Here is a 22,389-nt window from a genome sequence, read left to right as displayed (position 1 = left end):
GCGTCAGTCTTCTTCTTGAAGATCCATTTATTCTCAATTGCTTGCTGATCAACGGGCAAGTCAACCAAAGTCCATACTTTGTTCTCATACATGGATCCCATCTCAGATTTCATGGCTTCAAGCCACTTTGCGGAATCTGGGCTCACCATCGCTTCTTCATAGTTCGTAGGTTCATCATGATCTAGTAGCATGATTTCCAGAACAGGATTACCGTACCACTCTGGCGCGGATCTTACTCTGGTTGATCTACGAGGTTCAGTAGTATCTTGATCTGAAGTTTTATGATCATCATCATTAGCTTCCTCACTAATTGGTGTAGGTGTCGCAGAAACAGATTTCTGTGATGTACTGCTCTCCAATAAAGGAGCAGGTACAGTTACCTCGTCAAGTTCTACTTTCCTCCCACTCACTTCTTTCGAGAGAAACTCCTTCTCTAGAAAGGATCCATTCTTAGCAACGAATGTCTTGCCTTCGGATCTGTGATAGAAGGTGTACCCAACAGTCTCCTTTGGGTATCCTATGAAGACACATTTCTCCGATTTGGGTTCGAGCTTATCAGGTTGAAGATTTTTCACATAAGCATCGCAGCCCCAAACTTTAAGAAACGACAACTTTGGTTTCTTGCCAAACCACAGTTCATAAGGCGTCGTCTCAACGGATTTTGATGGTGCCCTATTTAACGTGAATGCGGCCGTCTCTAAAGCATAACCCCAAACGATAGCGGTAAATCAGTAAGAGACATCATAGATCACACCATATCTAGGAAAGTACGATTACGACGTTCGGACACACCATTACGCTGTGGTGTTCTGGGTGGCGTGAGTTGCGAAACTATTCCACAATTTTTCAAATGTACACCAAACTCGTAACTCAAATATTCTCCTCCACGATCAGATCGTAGAAATTTTATTTTCTTGTTACGATGATTTTCAACTTCACTCTGAAATTCTTTGAACTTCTCAAATGTTTCAGATTTATGTTTCATTAAGTAGATATACCCATATCTGCTTAAGTCATCTGTGAAGGTGAGAAAATAACGATATCCGCCACGAGCCTCAATATTCATCGGACCACATACATCGGTATGTATGATTTCCAACAAATCTGTTGCTCTCTCCATAGTACCGGAGAACGGTGTTTTAGTCATCTTGCCCATGAGGCACGGTTCGCAAGTACCAAGTGATTCATAATCAAGTGGTTCCAAAAGTCCATCAGTATGGAGTTTCTTCATGCGCTTTACACCGATATGACCTAAACGACAGTGCCACATATAAGTTGCACTCTCATTATCAACTCTGCATCTTTTGGCTTCAACATTATGAATATGTGTGTTACTACTATCGAGATTCAACAAGAATAGACCACTCTTCAAAGGTGCATGACCATAAAAGATATTACTCATATAAATAGAACAACCATTATTCTCTGATTTAAATGAATAACCGTCTCGCATTAAACAAGATCCAAATATAATGTTCATGCTCAACGCTGGCACCAAATAACAATTATTTAGGTCTAATATTAATCCCGAAGGTAGATGTAGAGGTAGCGTGCCGACCGCGATCACATCGACTTTGGAACCGTTTCCCACGCGCATCGTCACCTCGTCCTTTGCCAGTGCCCGCTTATTCTGTAGTCCCTGTTTCGAGTTGCAAATATTAGCAACAGAACCAGTATCAAATACCCAGGTGCTACTGCGAGCTCTAGTAAGGTACACATCAATAACATGTATATCATATATACCTTTGTTCACCTTGCCATCCTTCTTATCCGCCAAATACTTGGGGCAGTTCCGCTTCCAGTGACCAGTCTGCTTGCAGTAGAAGCACTCAGTTTCAGGCTTAGGCCCAGACTTGGGTTTCTTCTCCTGAGCAGCAACTTGCTTGTTGTTCTTCTTGAAGTTCCCCTTCTTCTTCCCTTTGCCCTTTTTCTTGAAACTAGTGGTCTTGTTAACCATCAACACTTGATGCTCCTTCTTGATTTCTACCTCCGCAGCTTTCAGCATTGCGAAGAGCTCGGGAATAGTCTTGTTCATCCCTTGCATATTATAGTTCATCACGAAGCTCTTGTAGCTTGGTGGCAGTGATTGGAGAATTCTGTCAATGACGCAATCATCCGAAAGATTAACTCCCAATTGAATCAAGTGATTATTATACCCAGACATTTTGAGTATATGCTCACTAACAGAACTGTTCTCCTCCATCTTGCAGCTATAGAACTTATTGGAGACTTCATATCTCTCAATCCGGGCATTTGCTTGAAATATTAACTTCAACTCCTGGAACATCTCATATGCTCCATGACGTTCAAAACGTCGTTGAAGTCCCGATTCTAAGCCGTAAAGCATGGCACACTGAACTATCGAGTAGTCATCAGTTTTGCTCTGCCAGACGTTCATAACATCTGGTGTTGCTCCAGCAGCAGGCCTGGCACCCAGCGGTGCTTCCAGGACGTAATTTTTCTGAGCAGCAAATGAGGATAATCCTCAAGTTACGGACCCAGTCCGTGTAATTGCTACCATCATCTTTCAACTTTGCTTTCTCAAGGAACGCATTAAAATTCAACGGAACAACAGCACGAGCCATCTATCTACAATCAACATAAACAAGCAAGATACTATCAGGGACTAAGTTCATGATAAATTTAAGTTCAATTAATCATATTACTTAAGAACTTCCACTTAGATAGACATCCCTCTAATCTTCTAAGTGATCACGTGATCCAAATCAACTAAACCATAACCGATCATCATGTGAGATGGAGTAGTTTTCAATGGTGAACATCGTTATGTTGATCATATCTACTATATGATTCACGCTCGACCTTTCGGTCTCCGTGTTCCGAGGCCATATCTGCATATGCTAGGCTCGTCAAGTTTAACCTGAGTATTCTGCGTGTGCAAAACTGGCTTGCACCCGTTGTAGATGGACGTAGAGCTTATCACACCCGATCATCACGTGGTGTCTGGGCACGACGAACTTTGGCAACGGTGCATACTCAGGGAGAACACTTCTTGATAATTTAGTGAGAGATCATCTTATAATGCTACCGTCAATCAAAGCAAGATAAGATGCATATAAAAAGATAAACATCACATGCAATCAATATAAGTGATATGATATGGCCATCATCATCCTGTGCTTGTGATCTCCATCTCCGAAGCACCGTCGTGATCACCATCGTCACCGGCACTACACCTTGATCTCCATCATAGCATCGTTGTCGTCTCGCCAATCTTATGCTTCCACGACTATCACTACCGCTTAGTAATAAAGTAAAGCATTACATCGCGATTGCATTGCATACAATAAAGTGACAACCATATGGCTCCTGCCAGTTGCCGATAACTCGGTTACAAAACATGATCATCTCATACAATAAAATTCAGCATCATGCCTTGACCATATCACATCACAACATGCCCTGCAAAAACAAGTTAGACGTCCTCTACTTTGTTGTTGCAAGTTTTACGTGGCTGCTACGGGTTTAAGCAAGAACCAATCTCACCTACGCATCAAAACCACAACGATAGTTTGTCAAATAGACTCCATTTTAACCTTCGCAAGGACCGGGCGTAGCCACACTTGGTTCAACTAAAGTTGGAGAGACAGTCGCCCGCAAGCCACCTATGTGCAAAACACGTTGGGGGAACCGGTCTCGCGTAAGTGTACGCGTAATGTTGGTCCGGGTCGTCTTGTCCAACAATGCCGCCGAACCAAAGTATGACATGCTGGTAGGCAGTATGACTTATATCGCCCACAACTCACTTGTGTTCTACTCGTGCATATAACATCAACATAAATAACCTAGGCTCGGATGCCACTGTTGGGTTTCGTAGTAATTTCAAAAAAATTCCTACGCACACGCAAGATCATGTGATGCATAGCAACGAGAGGGGAGAGTGTTGTCTACGTACCCACGCAGACCGACTGTGGAAGCGTTGACGCAACGTAGAGGAAGTAGTCGTACGTCTTCACGATCCAACCGATCAAGCACCGAAACTACGGCACCTCCGAGTTCGAGCACACGTTCAGCTCGATGACGATCCCCGGACTCCGATCCAGCAAAGTGTCGGGGAAGAGTTCCGTCAGCACGACGGCGTGGTGACGATCTTGATGCACTACAGCAGCAGGGCTTCGCCTAAACTCCGCTACAGTATAATCGAGGAATATGGTGGCTGGGGCACCGCACACGGCTAAGGAATAGATCACGTGGATCAATTGTGTGTCTAGAGGTGCCCCCTGCCCCTGTATATAAAGGAGCAAGGGGGGAGAGGTGCGTTCAGCCTTGGGGAGCGCCAGGAGGAGTCCTACTCCCTCTGGGAGTAGGATTCCCCCCCCCCCAATCCTAGTTGGAATAGGATTCGCGGAGGGGGAAAAGAGGAGGAGGGGGCCGGCCACCTCTCCTAGTCCTAATAGGACTAGGGGAAGGGGGAGGCGCGCAGCCCATCTAGGGCAGCCCCTTCTCTTTTCCACTAAGGCCCACTATGGCCCATATAGCTCCCGGGGGGTTCCGGTAACCCTCCCGGTACTCCGGTAAAATCCCGATTTCACCCGGAACACTTCCGATATCCAAACATAGGCTTCCAATATATCAATCTTTATGTCTCGACCATTTCGAGACTCCTCGTCATGTCCGTGATCACATCCGGGACTCCGAACAACCTTCGGTACATCAAAATGCATAAACTCATAATATAACTGTCATCGTAACCTTAAGTGTGCGGACCCTACGGGTTCGAGAACAATGTAGACATGACCGAGACACGTCTCCGGTCAATAACCAATAGCGGGACCTGGATGCCCATATTGGCTCCTACATATTCTACGAAGATCTTTATCTGTCAGACCGCATAACAACATACGTTGTTCCCTTTGTCATCGGTATGTTACTTGCCCGAGATTCGATCGTCGGTATTCCTATACCTAGTTCAATCTCGTTACCGGCAAGTCTCTTTACTCGTTCTGTAATACATCTCCCGCAACTAACTCATTTAGTTGCAATGCTTGCAAGGTTTAAGTGATGTGCATTACCGAGAGGGCCCAGAGATACCTCTCCGACAATCGGAGTGACAAATCCTAATCTCGAAATACGCCAACCCAACATCTACCATTGGAGACACCTGTAGAGCTCCTTTATAATCACCCATTTACGTTGTGACGTTTGGTAGCACACAAAGTGTTCCTCCGGTAAACGGGAGTTGCATAATCTCATAGTCATAGGAACATGTATAAGTCATGAAGAAAAGCAATAGCAACATACTAAACGATCGGGTGCTAAGCTAATGGAATGGGTCATGTCAATCAGATCATTCAACTAGTGATGTGACCTCGTTAATCAAATAACAACTCTTTGTTCATGGTTAGGAAACGTAACCATCTTTGATTAACGAGCTAGTCAAGTAGAGGCATACTAGTGACACTCTGTTTGTCTATGTATTCACACATGTATTATGTTTCCGGTTAATACAATTCTAGCATGAATAATAAACATTTATCATGATATAAGGAAATAAATAATAACTTTATTATTGCCTCTAGGGCATATTTCCTTCAGTCTCCCACTTGCACTAGAGTCAATAATCTAGATTACACTGTAATGATTCTAACACCCATGGAGCTTTGGTGCTGATCATGTTTTGCTCGTGGAAGATGCTTAGTCAACGGGTCTGCAACATTCAGATCCGTATGTATCTTGCAAATTTCTATGTCTCCCACATGGACTAGATCCCGGATGGAATTGAAGCGTCTCTTGATGTGTTTGGTCCTTTTGTGAAATCTGGATTCCTTTGCCAAGGAAATTGCACCAGTATTGTCACAAAAGATTTTCATTGGACCCGATACACTAGGTATGACACCTAGATCGGATATGAACTCCTTCATCCAGACTCCTTCGTTCACTGCTTCCGAAGCAGCTATGTACTCCGCTTCACATGTAGATCCCGCTACGACGCTTTGTTTAGAACTGCACCAACTGACAGCTCCACCGTTTAATGTAAACACGCATCCGGTTTGCGATTTAGAATCGTCCGGATCAGTGTCAAAGCTTGCATCAACGTAACCTTTTATGGTGAGCTCTTTGTCACCTCCATATACGAGAAACATATCCTTAGTCCTTTTCAGGTATTTCAGGATGTTCTTGACCGCTGTCCAGTGATCCACTCCTGGATTACTTTGGTACCTCCCTGCTAGACTTATAGCAAGGCACACATCGGGTCTGGTACACAGCATTGCATACATGATAGATCCTATGGCTGATGCATAGGGAACATCTTTCATATTCTCTCTATCTTCTGCAGTGGTCGGGCATTGAGTCTTACTCAACTTCACACCTTGTAACACAGGCAACAATCCTTTCTTTGCTTGATCCATTTTGAACTTCTTCAAAATCTTGTCAAGGTATGTGCTTTGTGAAAGTCCAATTAAGCGTCTTGATCTATCTCTATAGATCTTTATGCCTAATATGTAAGCAGCTTCACCGAGGTCTTTCATTGAAAAACTCTTATTCAAGTATCCCTTTATGCTATCCAGAAATTCTATATCATTTCCAATCAGCAATATGTCATCCACATATAATATCAGAAATGCTACAGAGCTCCCACTCACTTTCTTATAAATACAGGCTTCTCCAAAAGTCTGTATAAAACCAAATGCTTTGATCACACTATCAAAACGTTTATTCCAACTCCGAGAGGCTTGCACCAGTCCATAAATGGATCGTTGGAGCTTGCACACTTTGTTAGCTCCCTTTGGATCGACAAAACCTTCCGGTTGCATCATATACAACTCTTCTTCCAGAAATCCATTCAGGAATGCAGTTTTGACATCCATCTGCCAAATTTCATAATCATAAAATGCGGCAATTGCTAACATGATTCGGACGGACTTAAGCATCGCTACGGGTGAGAAGGTCTCATCGTAGTCAACCCCTTGAACTTGTCGAAAACCTTTTGCGACAAGTCGAGCTTTGTAGACAGTAACATTACCATCAGCGTCAGTCTTCTTCTTGAAGATCCATTTATTCTCAATTGCTTGCTGATCAACGGGCAAGTCAACCAAAGTCCATACTTTGTTCTCATACATGGATCCCATCTCAGATTTCATGGCTTCAAGCCACTTTGCGGAATCTGGGCTCACCATCGCTTCTTCATAGTTCGTAGGTTCATCATGATCTAGTAGCATGATTTCCAGAACAGGATTACCGTACCACTCTGGCGCGGATCTTACTCTGGTTGATCTACGAGGTTCAGTAGTATCTTGATCTGAAGTTTTATGATCATCATCATTAGCTTCCTCACTAATTGGTGTAGGTGTCGCAGAAACAGATTTCTGTGATGTACTGCTCTCCAATAAAGGAGCAGGTACAGTTACCTCGTCAAGTTCTACTTTCCTCCCACTCACTTCTTTCGAGAGAAACTCCTTCTCTAGAAAGGATCCATTCTTAGCAACGAATGTCTTGCCTTCGGATCTGTGATAGAAGGTGTACCCAACAGTCTCCTTTGGGTATCCTATGAAGACACATTTCTCCGATTTGGGTTCGAGCTTATCAGGTTGAAGATTTTTCACATAAGCATCGCAGCCCCAAACTTTAAGAAACGACAACTTTGGTTTCTTGCCAAACCACAGTTCATAAGGCGTCGTCTCAACGGATTTTGATGGTGCCCTATTTAACGTGAATGCGGCCGTCTCTAAAGCATAACCCCAAACGATAGCGGTAAATCAGTAAGAGACATCATAGATCGCACCATATCTAGGAAAGTACGATTACGACGTTCGGACACACCATTACGCTGTGGTGTTCTGGGTGGCGTGAGTTGCGAAACTATTCCACAATTTTTCAAATGTACACCAAACTCGTAACTCAAATATTCTCCTCCACGATCAGATCGTAGAAATTTTATTTTCTTGTTACGATGATTTTCAACTTCACTCTGAAATTCTTTGAACTTCTCAAATGTTTCAGATTTATGTTTCATTAAGTAGATATACCCATATCTGCTTAAGTCATCTGTGAAGGTGAGAAAATAACGATATCCGCCACGAGCCTCAATATTCATCGGACCACATACATCGGTATGTATGATTTCCAACAAATCTGTTGCTCTCTCCATAGTACCGGAGAACGGTGTTTTAGTCATCTTGCCCATGAGGCACGGTTCGCAAGTACCAAGTGATTCATAATCAAGTGGTTCCAAAAGTCCATCAGTATGGAGTTTCTTCATGCGCTTTACACCGATATGACCTAAACGACAGTGCCACATATAAGTTGCACTCTCATTATCAACTCTGCATCTTTTGGCTTCAACATTATGAATATGTGTGTTACTACTATCGAGATTCAACAAGAATAGACCACTCTTCAAAGGTGCATGACCATAAAAGATATTACTCATATAAATAGAACAACCATTATTCTCTGATTTAAATGAATAACCGTCTCGCATTAAACAAGATCCAAATATAATGTTCATGCTCAACGCTGGCACCAAATAACAATTATTTAGGTCTAATATTAATCCCGAAGGTAGATGTAGAGGTAGCGTGCCGACCGCGATCACATCGACTTTGGAACCGTTTCCCACGCGCATCGTCACCTCGTCCTTTGCCAGTGCCCGCTTATTCTGTAGTCCCTGTTTCGAGTTGCAAATATTAGCAACAGAACCAGTATCAAATACCCAGGTGCTACTGCGAGCTCTAGTAAGGTACACATCAATAACATGTATATCATATATACCTTTGTTCACCTTGCCATCCTTCTTATCCGCCAAATACTTGGGGCAGTTCCGCTTCCAGTGACCAGTCTGCTTGCAGTAGAAGCACTCAGTTTCAGGCTTAGGCCCAGACTTGGGTTTCTTCTCCTGAGCAGCAACTTGCTTGTTGTTCTTCTTGAAGTTCCCCTTCTTCTTCCCTTTGCCCTTTTTCTTGAAACTAGTGGTCTTGTTAACCATCAACACTTGATGCTCCTTCTTGATTTCTACCTCCGCAGCTTTCAGCATTGCGAAGAGCTCGGGAATAGTCTTGTTCATCCCTTGCATATTATAGTTCATCACGAAGCTCTTGTAGCTTGGTGGCAGTGATTGGAGAATTCTGTCAATGACGCAATCATCCGAAAGATTAACTCCCAATTGAATCAAGTGATTATTATACCCAGACATTTTGAGTATATGCTCACTAACAGAACTGTTCTCCTCCATCTTGCAGCTATAGAACTTATTGGAGACTTCATATCTCTCAATCCGGGCATTTGCTTGAAATATTAACTTCAACTCCTGGAACATCTCATATGCTCCATGACGTTCAAAACGTCGTTGAAGTCCCGATTCTAAGCCGTAAAGCATGGCACACTGAACTATCGAGTAGTCATCAGTTTTGCTCTGCCAGACGTTCATAACATCTGGTGTTGCTCCAGCAGCAGGCCTGGCACCCAGCGGTGCTTCCAGGACGTAATTTTTCTGAGCAGCAAATGAGGATAATCCTCAAGTTACGGACCCAGTCCGTGTAATTGCTACCATCATCTTTCAACTTTGCTTTCTCAAGGAACGCATTAAAATTCAACGGAACAACAGCACGAGCCATCTATCTACAATCAACATAAACAAGCAAGATACTATCAGGGACTAAGTTCATGATAAATTTAAGTTCAATTAATCATATTACTTAAGAACTTCCACTTAGATAGACATCCCTCTAATCTTCTAAGTGATCACGTGATCCAAATCAACTAAACCATAACCGATCATCATGTGAGATGGAGTAGTTTTCAATGGTGAACATCGTTATGTTGATCATATCTACTATATGATTCACGCTCGACCTTTCGGTCTCCGTGTTCCGAGGCCATATCTGCATATGCTAGGCTCGTCAAGTTTAACCTGAGTATTCTGCGTGTGCAAAACTGGCTTGCACCCGTTGTAGATGGACGTAGAGCTTATCACACCCGATCATCACGTGGTGTCTGGGCACGACGAACTTTGGCAACGGTGCATACTCAGGGAGAACACTTCTTGATAATTTAGTGAGAGATCATCTTATAATGCTACCGTCAATCAAAGCAAGATAAGATGCATATAAAAAGATAAACATCACATGCAATCAATATAAGTGATATGATATGGCCATCATCATCCTGTGCTTGTGATCTCCATCTCCGAAGCACCGTCGTGATCACCATCGTCACCGGCGCTACACCTTGATCTCCATCATAGCATCGTTGTCGTCTCGCCAATCTTATGCTTCCATGACTATCACTACCGCTTAGTAATAAAGTAAAGCATTACATCGCGATTGCATTGCATACAATAAAGTGACAACCATATGGCTCCTGCCAGTTGCCGATAACTCGGTTACAAAACATGATCATCTCATACAATAAAATTCAGCATCATGCCTTGACCATATCACATCACAACATGCCCTGCAAAAACAAGTTAGACGTCCTCTACTTTGTTGTTGCAAGTTTTACGTGGCTGCTACGGGTTTAAGCAAGAACCAATCTCACCTACGCATCAAAACCACAACGATAGTTTGTCAAATAGACTCCATTTTAACCTTCGCAAGGACCGGGCGTAGCCACACTTGGTTCAACTAAAGTTGGAGAGACAGTCGCCCGCAAGCCACCTATGTGCAAAACACGTTGGGGGAACCGGTCTCGCGTAAGTGTACGCGTAATGTTGGTCCGGGTCGTCTTGTCCAACAATGCCGCCGAACCAAAGTATGACATGCTGGTAGGCAGTATGACTTATATCGCCCACAACTCACTTGTGTTCTACTCGTGCATATAACATCAACATAAATAACCTAGGCTCGGATGCCACTGTTGGGTTTCGTAGTAATTTCAAAAAAATTCCTATGCACACGCAAGATCATGTGATGCATAGCAACGAGAGGGGAGAGTGTTGTCTACGTACCCACGCAGACCGACTGTGGAAGCGTTGACGCAACGTAGAGGAAGTAGTCGTACGTCTTCACGATCCAACCGATCAAGCACCGAAACTACGGCACCTCCGAGTTCGAGCACACGTTCAGCTCGATGACGATCCCCGGACTCCGATCCAGCAAAGTGTCGGGGAAGAGTTCCGTCAGCACGACGGCGTGGTGACGATCTTGATGCACTACAGCAGCAGGGCTTCGCCTAAACTCCGCTACAGTATAATCGAGGAATATGGTGGCTGGGGCACCGCACACGGCTAAGGAATAGATCACGTGGATCAATTGTGTGTCTAGAGGTGCCCCCTGCCCCTGTATATAAAGGAGCAAGGGGGGAGAGGTGCGTTCAGCCTTGGGGAGCGCCAGGAGGAGTCCTACTCCCTCTGGGAGTAGGATTCCCCCCCCCAATCCTAGTTGGAATAGGATTCGCGGAGGGGGAAAAGAGGAGGAGGGGGCCGGCCACCTCTCCTAGTCCTAATAGGACTAGGGGAAGGGGGAGGCGCGCAGCCCATCTAGGGCAGCCCCTTCTCTTTTCCACTAAGGCCCACTATGGCCCATATAGCTCCCGGGGGGTTCCGGTAACCCTCCCGGTACTCCGGTAAAATCCCGATTTCACCCGGAACACTTCCGATATCCAAACATAGGCTTCCAATATATCAATCTTTATGTCTCGACCATTTCGAGACTCCTCGTCATGTCCGTGATCACATCCGGGACTCCGAACAACCTTCGGTACATCAAAATGCATAAACTCATAATATAACTGTCATCGTAACCTTAAGCGTGCGGACCCTACGGGTTCGAGAACAATGTAGACAGGACCGAGACATGTCTCCAATCAATAACCAATAGCGGGACCTGGATGCCCATATTGGTTCCTACATATTCTACGAAGATCTTTATCTGTCAGACCGCATAACAACATACGTTGTTCCCTTTGTCATCGGTATGTTACTTGCCCGAGATTCGATCGTCGGTATTCCTATACCTAGTTCAATCTCGTTACCGGCAAGTCTCTTTACTCGTTCTGTAATACATCTCCCGCAACTAACTCATTTAGTTGCAATGCTTGCAAGGTTTAAGTGATGTGCATTACCGAGAGGGCCCAGAGATACCTCTCCGACAATCGGAGTGACAAATCCTAATCTCGAAATACGCCAACCCAACATCTACCATTGGAGACACCTGTAGAGCTCCTTTATAATCACCCATTTACGTTGTGACGTTTGGTAGCACACAAAGTGTTCCTCCGGTAAACGGGAGTTGCATAATCTCATAGTCATAGGAACATGTATAAGTCATGAAGAAAAGCAATAGCAACATACTAAACGATCGGGTGCTAAGCTAATGGAATGGGTCATGTCAATCAGATCATTCAACTAGTGATGTGACCTCGTTAATCAAATAACAACTCTTTGTTCATGGTTAGGAAACGTAACCATCTTTGATTAACGAGCTAGTCAAGTAGAGGCATACTAGTGACACTCTGTTTGTCTATGTATTCACACATGTATTATGTTTCCGGTTAATACAATTCTAGCATGAATAATAAAAATTTATCATGATATAAGGAAATAAATAATAACTTTATTATTGCCTCTAGGGCATATTTCCTTCAGTTTGAATTTGTGGATGATTATACAAAATTTTTATGCCGGATTGAATTTTGCTTCTAGAAATCTTTTAGATTCGGCCGTGGGAGGCACTTTTATGGAAATCACTTTAGGAGAAGCTACTAAACTCCTAGATAATATTATGGTTAATTACTCTCAATGGCACACTGAAAGATCTACTAATAAAAAAGTGCATGCGATAGAAGAAATTAATATTTTGAGTAGAAAGATGGATGAACTTATGAAATTATTTGCTAATAAAAGTGTTTCTTCTGATCCTAATGATATGCCTTTGTCTACTTTGATTGAGAATAATAATGAATCTATGGATGTGAATTTTGTTGTTAGGAATAATTTTGGTAACAACGCGTATAGAGGAAACTTTAATCCTAGGCAGTATCCTAGTAATTCCTACAACAATTCTTATGGAAATTATAATAAGATGCCCTCTGATTTTGAATCTAATATTAAAGAATTTATTACTTCGCAAAAGAATTTCAATGCTTTGATTGAAGAAAAATTGCTTAAGATTGATGAGTTGGCTAGGAACATTGATAGAATTTCTCTTGATGTTGATTCTTTGAAACTTAGATCTATTCCACCTAAGCATGATATCAATGAGTCTCTCAAAGCCATGAGAATTTCCATTGATGAGTGTAAAGAAAGAACTGCTAGGATGTGTGCTAAGAAAGATTGTTTTATAAAAGCGTGTTCTTCTAGTTTCCATGATAATAAAGATGAAGATTTAAAAGTTATTGATGTGTCCTCTATTAAATTTTTGTTTTGCAATATGAATCTTGATAATAATGGGACTGAATATGATCCACCTTTACCTAGACGGCGATTCAAGAATTCGGAGTCTTTAGATCTTGATGCTAAAATTGTTAAAAGTGGGATTAAAGAAGTCAAAACTTTAAATATTAATGAACCCACTATTTTGGATTTCAAGGAATTTAATTATGATAATTGCTCTTTGATAGATTGTATTTCCTTGTTGCAATCCGTGCTAAATTCTCCTCATGCTTATAGTCAAAATAAAGCTTTCACTAAACATATCGTTGATGCTTTGATGCAATCTTATGAAGAAAAACTTGAGTTGGAAGTTTCTATCCCTAGAAAACTTTATGATGAGTGGGAACCTACTATTAAAATTAAAATTAAAGAGTATGAATGCTATGCTTTGTGTGATTTGGGTGCTAGTGTTTCCACGATTCCAAAGACTGTGTGATTTGCTAGGTTTTCATGATTTTGATGATTGCTCTTTAAACTTGCATCTTGCGGATTCGATCATTAAGAAACCTATGGGAAGAATTAATGATGTTTTTATTGTTGCAAAATAGGAACTATGTACCCGTAGATTTTATTGTTCTTGACATAGATTGCAATCATTCATGTCCTATTATTCTTGGTAGACCTTTCCTTAGAACGATTGGTGCAATTATTGATATGAAGAAATGAAATATTAGATTCCAATTTCCGTTAAGGAACGGCATGAAACGCTTTCCTAGAAAGAAAATAAAATTACCTTATGAATCTATTATGAGAGCCACTTATGTATTGTATTCCAAAGATGGCAATACCTAGATCTATCCTTGCTTTTATGCCTAGTTAGGGGCGTTAAACGATAGCGCTTGTTGGGAGGCAACCCAATTTTATTTTTATTACTTGCCTTTTCTCCTGTTTAGTAATAAATAGTTTATCTAGCCTCTGTTTTGGTTGTGTTTTTTGTGTTTAATTAGTGTTTGTGCCAAGTAAAACCGTTGGGAAGACTTGGAGGAAGTCTTTTTAATTTTGCTGTAAAAAAAAACTTTAGCGCTCACGAGAATTGCTGCCATTTTTATTTGAAAAGTGATATTTAGTTAATTCTTTTTGCAGATAATTAATAGATAAATTCCTCACGTCCAAAAATTTATATTAGAATTTTTGGGGTTCCAAATCTTACGTTAGCTACAGATTACTACATACTGTCCTGTTTTTGACAGATTCTGTTTTTTGTGTGTTGTTTGCTTGCACAGACGCTATCCCTTCAAGCTCTATACGTTCCTTCTCCGTAGCCATCTCCATCCACCCCTCCTTGACCTTTTTACACTTGATAAGAAGATGTGCTCTGTCCTCAGCGGCTCGTCCATAGAAAAGGCAACTGGTGTCCTGGATAGGGATGCCCTTACGCGCGACGTTTGTGCGTAGGGCTAGTGATCCGTGCTTTAGTCTCCAAGCGAATATCCAGGGCACAGCAGTTTCCAAATCCTCTTCCAGGAGTCATCAGTTGTTCGTTTCAGATTACCCGGCGCGGCCGAGTTTCTTCCTTGCCCCCCATTCCTTCGGTCCTCCTCTAGTTGCACATGGAGCTTATATGCGCTCTTCACCGAGTGAAGGCCCCGGGTATCATACTGCCAGGCAATTAAGTCTTGTACTCCTTCTCTAAAAGGAATCTGAAGAATCTGAATTAAGAGCTGCTGTTGGAAACACCTAAAACTGGTTTTGGGTCATCAAATTATAGGGCTGTGTTGGATACGCTCTAAAACTGGTTTGGGTCGCTCTTATAGGATTATAAATTTACGATTCAACATTGAACCGATTAGGATGTCTACTATGCCAAAAGGTTCTAGAATTTGAACCATCGCTGATGTCTAATCAAATGTGATCACGAAATCAAGCAAACTAAGGCCCAGCCAGCACCTGGTGCCTCTATTAATAAGATAAAACACTCGATTACTACTTTCATCATATCAAAAGGGATAAGAGTTGGTAAGCACGGGAGTTGATACAGGTGCAGATTCATCATGTACAAAACCACATACATGGGCATGTCAATTTGCCGCCAAATAGATGGCTTGAAATATTTGCCTAAATAATCTTTTCATGAACGACGCACGCCATACTACGGTAGGCAGGATGATGTATAAGAGCTGCTGATGCCGGAAGAAGAAACCAGATGGAGCCCATCACACTTTGTCATCATGAAACCACCACCTCGTCTCCTTCGGAGACCTCCCGTTGCGGCAGTTCCTGACATAGCGATCGTTATCAGATGGGCGTTCCTGCATGCAAACAATATGTACAGTTAGATGACCGTTCAGTTATATTGTAGATAATGTAGAGGGAGCTGGGTGACCTTAGCTGGTGAACTTGACAACATGGACAAGATGCTGATGCACACCGAACTGACCGTCATTGCTGGTGACCATGAGTCATACAATATATCTGCAGAAAAGTGAATCGTTAGAAAGCTGGTGTCTCGGCACATGAAAATGCACTATTGTAGCAAGTCAAAATATGGCAGCTGTTAAATAAAACCAGACACGTCGAAAGATACTCAAGAACCCATGAAAACAACCTTAAATTAAATCGGTTTACAAAATGATGCAAAGAAAGAAAAATGGATGAAAGGGCTAACTGTTACGGCTCAACCTTACATTAAACAAACTAAGAGGCAAAAGGTACTGGATGTTCACCAAACGTCCAGATATCTATTTATCTTAGAAAGACATGACTTGACAATATAGTGAGCTGTCGTATCTCATCTTGTTTAAAAAAACCCGCTATATGTGAATTGATCAAAGTTGAGCGAAATAACGGGTAAGTAAATAGACTGGGCCAGGAGGACTTGTGACACATGGTGTGGGAATTCACCGTAGTACATATGGACTTGTTTGTTTGGGCTGCAGCTTCGACCGAAGTATCTATAGACTTGCTGCGGTGGCAAAGCTGCTGTATCGAGGAAGTGGCTGTGATGAAGGTTAACTGTTTGGCAGCGTAGCCGTGCGAGCAGTTGTGAGCTGGTGAAAAGGCTGAAATACCGCCAGAGTGCCCAGATCGGTGTAATTTGCCGACTCTTAGTTAATAGCTTGTTTAAATGGTATTTTGACCAACAGTAAATGGTTTTTATTATATACTAATGTAACTACTACCCCTGTTTCTAAATATAAGAAGTTTTGGCAGTTTAAATTGAACTGCAAAAACGTCTTATATTTAGGAACAGAGAGTGTATTTCATAATAATATTTCTCCCTCGCTCAAAGATGCATAAATAGAATAAACGAGAGCACACAAAATTTATTGTCATGTCACTTGTCCATGTAGTTAATAATTGTCCGGCCAGTGAGGGGTGGTCGACGCAAGGACAACGAGGTGAGGTGGGGGAAGGGGGGTGCAGTTGGAAATAATCCAACTTGTTCAACTTGTATTTGAATCAGGAACGTTTAGTTTCAATACTATGATTAGCGAGATTAGGTGGGTTCTGGTAGGTGTACTACCTGTCTAGTACTTGTAGGTTTCCTAGTTGAGAGTCCGGTTAGGATCAGTAATTATGATCAAGCTTGTCGGGACATTAGTTTAGGAAAGTGTCGTGCATGGCCTGCATCACATAGCAGTGTACAAGAGAGGAGAAGCATTCGTGCAAGAGGAGGCTGGGGCACTGGCTAGGTTTGCTGCTGGGAGATGACAGGGAATCGAGGCACTTGGGGGCAATTTATCTACAATTTGTGAAATAAGACAGGGTAACCGCTAAGAGCCACACAGCTTCGTGCAGGAAGTTACCCCCGGATGTGCTTCGTGCAGGAAGCACCTGTGGCTAGCCAGCAGGCTGCAGTTTGATGTTTTTTCCAGCTTCCACTTTCTTTCATGAGAAGCTGGTTCCTAAAGCTCAAAAAGAAGGAGCCTATAGCAAGTTTGTTAAAGCTAAATATAGTTATTTCAGAGAGAAAAAGAAACGGAAGATCCTAGTGACCGTCAAAATTTGGCTACAGCAATGCAAATATATGCATACTTAATTTTCATACTTGACATGGTCAGCGAAACTAGGTTCATGGTTAGCCATAGCTCGGTCATTTGAATGAAACAATGTTTGTCCATTTGTGAGACATGGTAAAATGCGAAAGAGCCTAAGTTACATGGTTCGCCTAAAAACAGATGTTCTTTTACTCTGTTTATTAGGCTATACATGTTCTTTTACTAATAACAGAAGACATTTCTCAGGTATATAAAGCTTTAATAGACAACATTATTTATTCATCTGCATGATTCAGTTCATCAGTATATTTGATCTATGCTGGCATTAACACAGGTAGCATTGTACTGGATAATCAATTAGCGATGACCTATCCATCCAGTCCATAAAGGGCACTACCGAGGCACTGGTCGGATGCCAAGCTGCAAAGATGGAAGTTATAAGCCAGGAGGTTGTGCTTTTGTCACAGGTAAATTGTCGTGGCTATGAGCATCTGGGGACTTGATGCGTATAAAACTAATGTATGATGGTCACAAATCTTATAGGATGTTGATTAATACTTTTCTTTTAGTTACTCAGCAGAACAATACTGAAAAAAGAATTGTGGTTTAGTCCAGAGACGCATAATTTAATACCTTAACCTCCGTCTTAAGAAAATTATGTGTGCTATTAAATTTCCTCTGTATGTATCAAAGCATATTGGCGGACAAGGAAAAACACCATATCAGTACATATTTTTAGCTTTTATTATACACGTTAATTTAGAAGCAGAGCAAGGCATCGATCCATGCATGGGTGATATTGGGCCTGGGCATTCGGTATAAACCAAAAATTCGGTTTCTACCATTCGTTTTTTTTAAATTCGGTTTGCAAAGATGGAAACCGATAAAGTCAAGGCAAAATAGAAAACTGAAAATTCGGTTAACAGAGCTTTTCGGTCTGGTAATCGGTTTATACCATATTCGCCAAATATGCCAACGAATCAGTTGTGTGGCTCCGTGGCTCGCATCCTTTCCACCTACGCTATTATATAGACTAGCTATCCACCTCCTTGTGTGTGGCTGGCCGAGGTGGGACTAAACCACCAACCAGCAGCGCCTCGTACGCACGTACAAGTCGACCAGAAAAGCAAGCCACAACATATCAGTACATATTTTTAGCTTTTATTATACACGTTAATTTAGAAGCAGAGCAAGGCATCGATCCATGCATGGGTGATATTGGGCCTGGGCATTCGGTATAAACCAAAAATTCGGTTTCTACCATTCGTTTTTTTTAAATTCGGTTTGCAAAGATGGAAACCGATAAAGTCAAGGCAAAATAGAAAACTGAAAATTCGGTTAACAGAGCTTTTCGGTCTGGTAATCGGTTTATACCATATTCGCCAAATATGCCAACGAATCAGTTGTGTGGCTCCGTGGCTCGCATCCTTTCCACCTACGCTATTATATAGACTAGCTATCCACCTCCTTGTGTGTGGCTGGCCGAGGTGGGACTAAACCACCAACCAGCAGCGCCTCGTACGCACGTACAAGTCGACCAGAAAAGCAAGCCACAACAGCTTGCCAGCTTGGGCCTTGTATACGTGCATGCGGCTTGGCCCATGATTTTTCTGTCGCGAACGCGCGCGCTCAAGGCTGCCTAGCGCGGGAGCAAGACTAAAAAAACCTAGTGAGGGGGCAGCTCGTTGTTGGCCGTACGTTCCCGCGACCTCTCCTATTGGCCCACCCCTAGGTGATATACCATTAATCGATCAGATAGATGGTCCAAGATAATCTTATCAATCTTGAGTGTTAACACGAAAAGGGTAGTTAATGGACTTCCATATGCCACTCAAGCGTGCAGAAGCATCAAACACAAAACTAAAAGGAGCAACAAGAATTATACCTAGACAGATGTGCCCATTGCTGTAAATGTGCGGATGCATCGGCGCCGGATGCATAAATATAACCTGCACCAAAACATCCATCAGACCGGTCCAAAATAACGTGAGCTCTACGCGTAAGAGGTACGAACCAAAGAAAGTAGAAAGAACAGGGGATCTCTCTCACCTGTGGAGCCTCCATGGGGTACTGCTCCGGGAAGTCAACCTGCAGCCGGTACGTCTCGCCGGCGTAGAGCGTCCCCTCCGCCCCGGACACCTCGATGACCCACCTGTTGCCGTGCCACCCATCATGATTTTCATATTGCCTTTTGTTCCGTATATAAAACAGATTACGAGAACGAAATCGTATTGTAGCGAAGATAAAAGGTCCGCAGCGGATCAATACTACGGCGGACCCAACGGGGGGAGGAGAGGGGGGACTGGATTGGTCAGGCGGGGCGCGGGGGAGAGGGGAGGGCGTAGGGGCAGGCACCGCTGGAGGTTGTCGGAGACCTTGTAGGTGAAGCCGCCGGGAGGGCTGGCCTGCCACTCCCCGAGCTCCTTCTGCAGCCGGAGGCACGCGATCTTGCTCAGCACCTGCGCGCGAACAGCGGGGTTAATTCGGCCGAATCGGGCGGCGGTCGGCGAATCCGGCGGGGCCGGATCGCGAGGGGGGTCGACGAGATTGGGCGTGGCCCGGGGGCGGGGCGGGGGTTAGGGTTTGGTACCTTGCGGGAAGGGGAGGAGGAGGCGGAGCTCGTCATGGCGCGCCGCGCGCGGTCTCGCCGAGGCCGGGGGAGGGGGGAAAGGTGCGGGGAATACGTGGGGTGGGTTGGTGTAGCGGCGGGGTGCGACGCGACGGGGATGCCGATGGCGGACGAGGAGCTCAAGTGGCCGGCTGGAAAGACTCGCCGCTCAATTCAACGCTTTCTCCTTTGGTGATGAGAAATATAATAACTCAACGCTTGTAAACTTCCATGCGTTGGGAAGCCTGGTAAAGTGGGCCGGCACCCCCACGGCCCGGCCCGGCCCGGCCCACGCATTAACATGTCAGGCATGTCACATTTATAAGTGGGTCGTGCCGTGCCAGCACACGGGCCTCGCGCTAGACCCCGGCATGACTCATGTATTAAACAGGACGGTCCATGGCACATTTAGTCCTAATAATGGGTCGCGTGCTATGAACTGTTTTTTTGGCTATTTTTAAGGCATGACCTACTTAGCCACGTGTCGTGCCGGTCCATCACATACCGGCATACGGGCCAGTGGTCGGCCCTTGTGACATGGCCCAGGTGGAAATAAGTGACCAATGGTCTGGTCCGGGCTCGACATATTTTGGTTTGTTAAGATTTGATTTGACTATGGGTAGAGGAAGGCAAGTAAAGTTTTGATTTAGTAGAGGTTTTGGTCAGATTTGATTTGAGTATGGGTAGGGAAGGGTAAGGAAAGTTTCGATAAGATTTGATTTCATTGAGTTAATGCATGACATGATTTTGGTAAGATGTAATTGCGTTAATGCATGACATGGTTTCTAGTAGGGCAAGACGAAGAAAGTGACAATTTGGTTTATATTTCCAAACAGGGAGGTGCAGAGAAAAAAAACTAAGGTAAAGGCGGTAGGAGGAGGTGGTGAGTAGAACGTATGAACTCCCCTTTAATAGTAGAAAGATATAGTCCTCCGTAGGTTACTAGAGAAACAAATGCATAAATACCATATGTTGAAAAATTAGATTAAACTAACAATAAGGAGTGATACATCAAGATTGTGGATGAATATCAAATGGTTAGCGACTCTATTGCTCATGTTGTCTCCCTCCAATCGTCATGTGTGAGTAATTCGACAAGGGAATGGGTTAAGGCAATGCCTTGCAACCTGGTGTATTTGTGCAAGGGAACGTTAGAATGACATTGTATGTTTAACATTACTTATGTTTCTGACTGTGGGATCGAAAGGGTAGGTCTATAAGGGGGTGTATGGTCTTGCATTCTTGCTTGATTTATTTGTTGGTAGAAATCGATGGTGTGATATAAATTGGTGGTTGGTTTATACTGCTAGTTTAATTTGTCAATCCTTTAGTAATCCATGTTGTTATGTGGATTAGTGTGAAAGGATGACTGTTATATGAACTCTATCATGCATTGTTGCTTGTGGTTTTTCTGTTAGTAATCCATGTTTGAATGCATCAGTTCTCGTAGTCTCGATTGCAAATTGTTGCCGTTGGATTAAAATGGTTCACACAACCATCTATGTCATTCTAACGATGGAGGTCTTTGCAGAAATTGGAGCGAAGGACCCACATTTCACATACATAGTTCAGGATGACAAAGAGGGCAGGATCAAGAACCTCATGTGGGCAAGCGGGAGCACCAGGCTGCAGTACACATTTCCCCCGACATGATAACATCTGGCACTACATACATGACAAATTTGTATAACATGCCTTTCATCATATTGGTTGGTGTCAATAATCATTTTCAAAGTGTGATCCTGGCTAGAGTGCTTGTCCGTGATAAATCTGCCAAGGTTTCTGAGAATGTTGGGTGGCGCTGCGCCAAAAACTATACTAACAGGTAAGTTCTTCATTTTGTTGTTGTTATTCGTAGGGTGGTGTTTTGACGGGCTTGGAATTTATGATCGATGTTAAGTTCTCTCAAAATTATAGTGATTGATGGATGTTCGATTTTTTGTGCTTCACATACCAGAATTGGGCATGGAACTAGCTATCAAGAGCATAATATCAGATACTACGCATTGTTGGTGTAAGTGTGATCTACTACGCAACTAGATTCTTGTAGGCCTCCAAGCCTAGAGTTTTGTAGGATAGTAGCAATTTTTGCTCAAGTGAATGACCTAAGGTTTATAAATGCATGGGAAGTGTAGGATAAAGATCGTCTCTCAAACAATCATGAAACCAAATACAAGAAGTGTCTTGTGTCCCCAATGCAGCCAATACAATTGTCAGTTGTATAGGTGCATTAGTTCAGCGAAGAGGTGACGCTAGATGTGTAATATGGATGTTAGAAATATATTTTTATAATCTGAATAATTAAAAACAACAAGGTAGCAAGTAACAAAAAACGAGCAAAACGATGTCTCAATGCTTAGAAACAATTCCTAGGGTTCATACTTTCACTAGTGTAATCTCTCAACATCATTAACATAACTGAATCACACAACGACCCTCAAAGTGCGGCAAGGAATCACTCCAAAGTCTCTATTCCTATCGGAGAAAGTAGGATGAAATCCTGTAGGTAGTAA

At 43.0% G+C, this 22,389-nt stretch overlaps 1 protein-coding gene across 1 annotated transcript; it reads right to left on the bottom strand.

Moving 5' to 3' along the window:
* Window positions 1-15,233: 15,233 nt before the first annotated feature.
* LOC147974454 (putative ubiquitin-conjugating enzyme E2 18) lies at window positions 15,234-20,076 on the bottom strand. The gene is made up of 6 exons (XM_087517494.1): window positions 19,859-20,076; window positions 19,624-19,727; window positions 19,318-19,420; window positions 19,154-19,217; window positions 15,654-15,742; window positions 15,234-15,579 (listed from the first exon to the last, which is right to left on the bottom strand). Exons 1-6 carry the CDS (start codon window positions 19,892-19,894, stop codon window positions 15,484-15,486), a joined length of 492 nt encoding a protein of 163 aa, XP_087373620.1. The 5' UTR covers window positions 19,895-20,076; the 3' UTR covers window positions 15,234-15,483.
* Window positions 20,077-22,389: the final 2,313 nt, after the last annotated feature.

The sequence above is a fragment of the Triticum urartu genome, chromosome 4A, assembly GCF_056163025.1.
Source record: "Triticum urartu cultivar PI428250 chromosome 4A, HENAU_Tu73, whole genome shotgun sequence".
Classification (NCBI taxonomy): Eukaryota; Viridiplantae; Streptophyta; class Magnoliopsida; order Poales; family Poaceae; genus Triticum; species Triticum urartu.
This window is presented reverse-complemented; position numbering and strand designations above follow the sequence as displayed.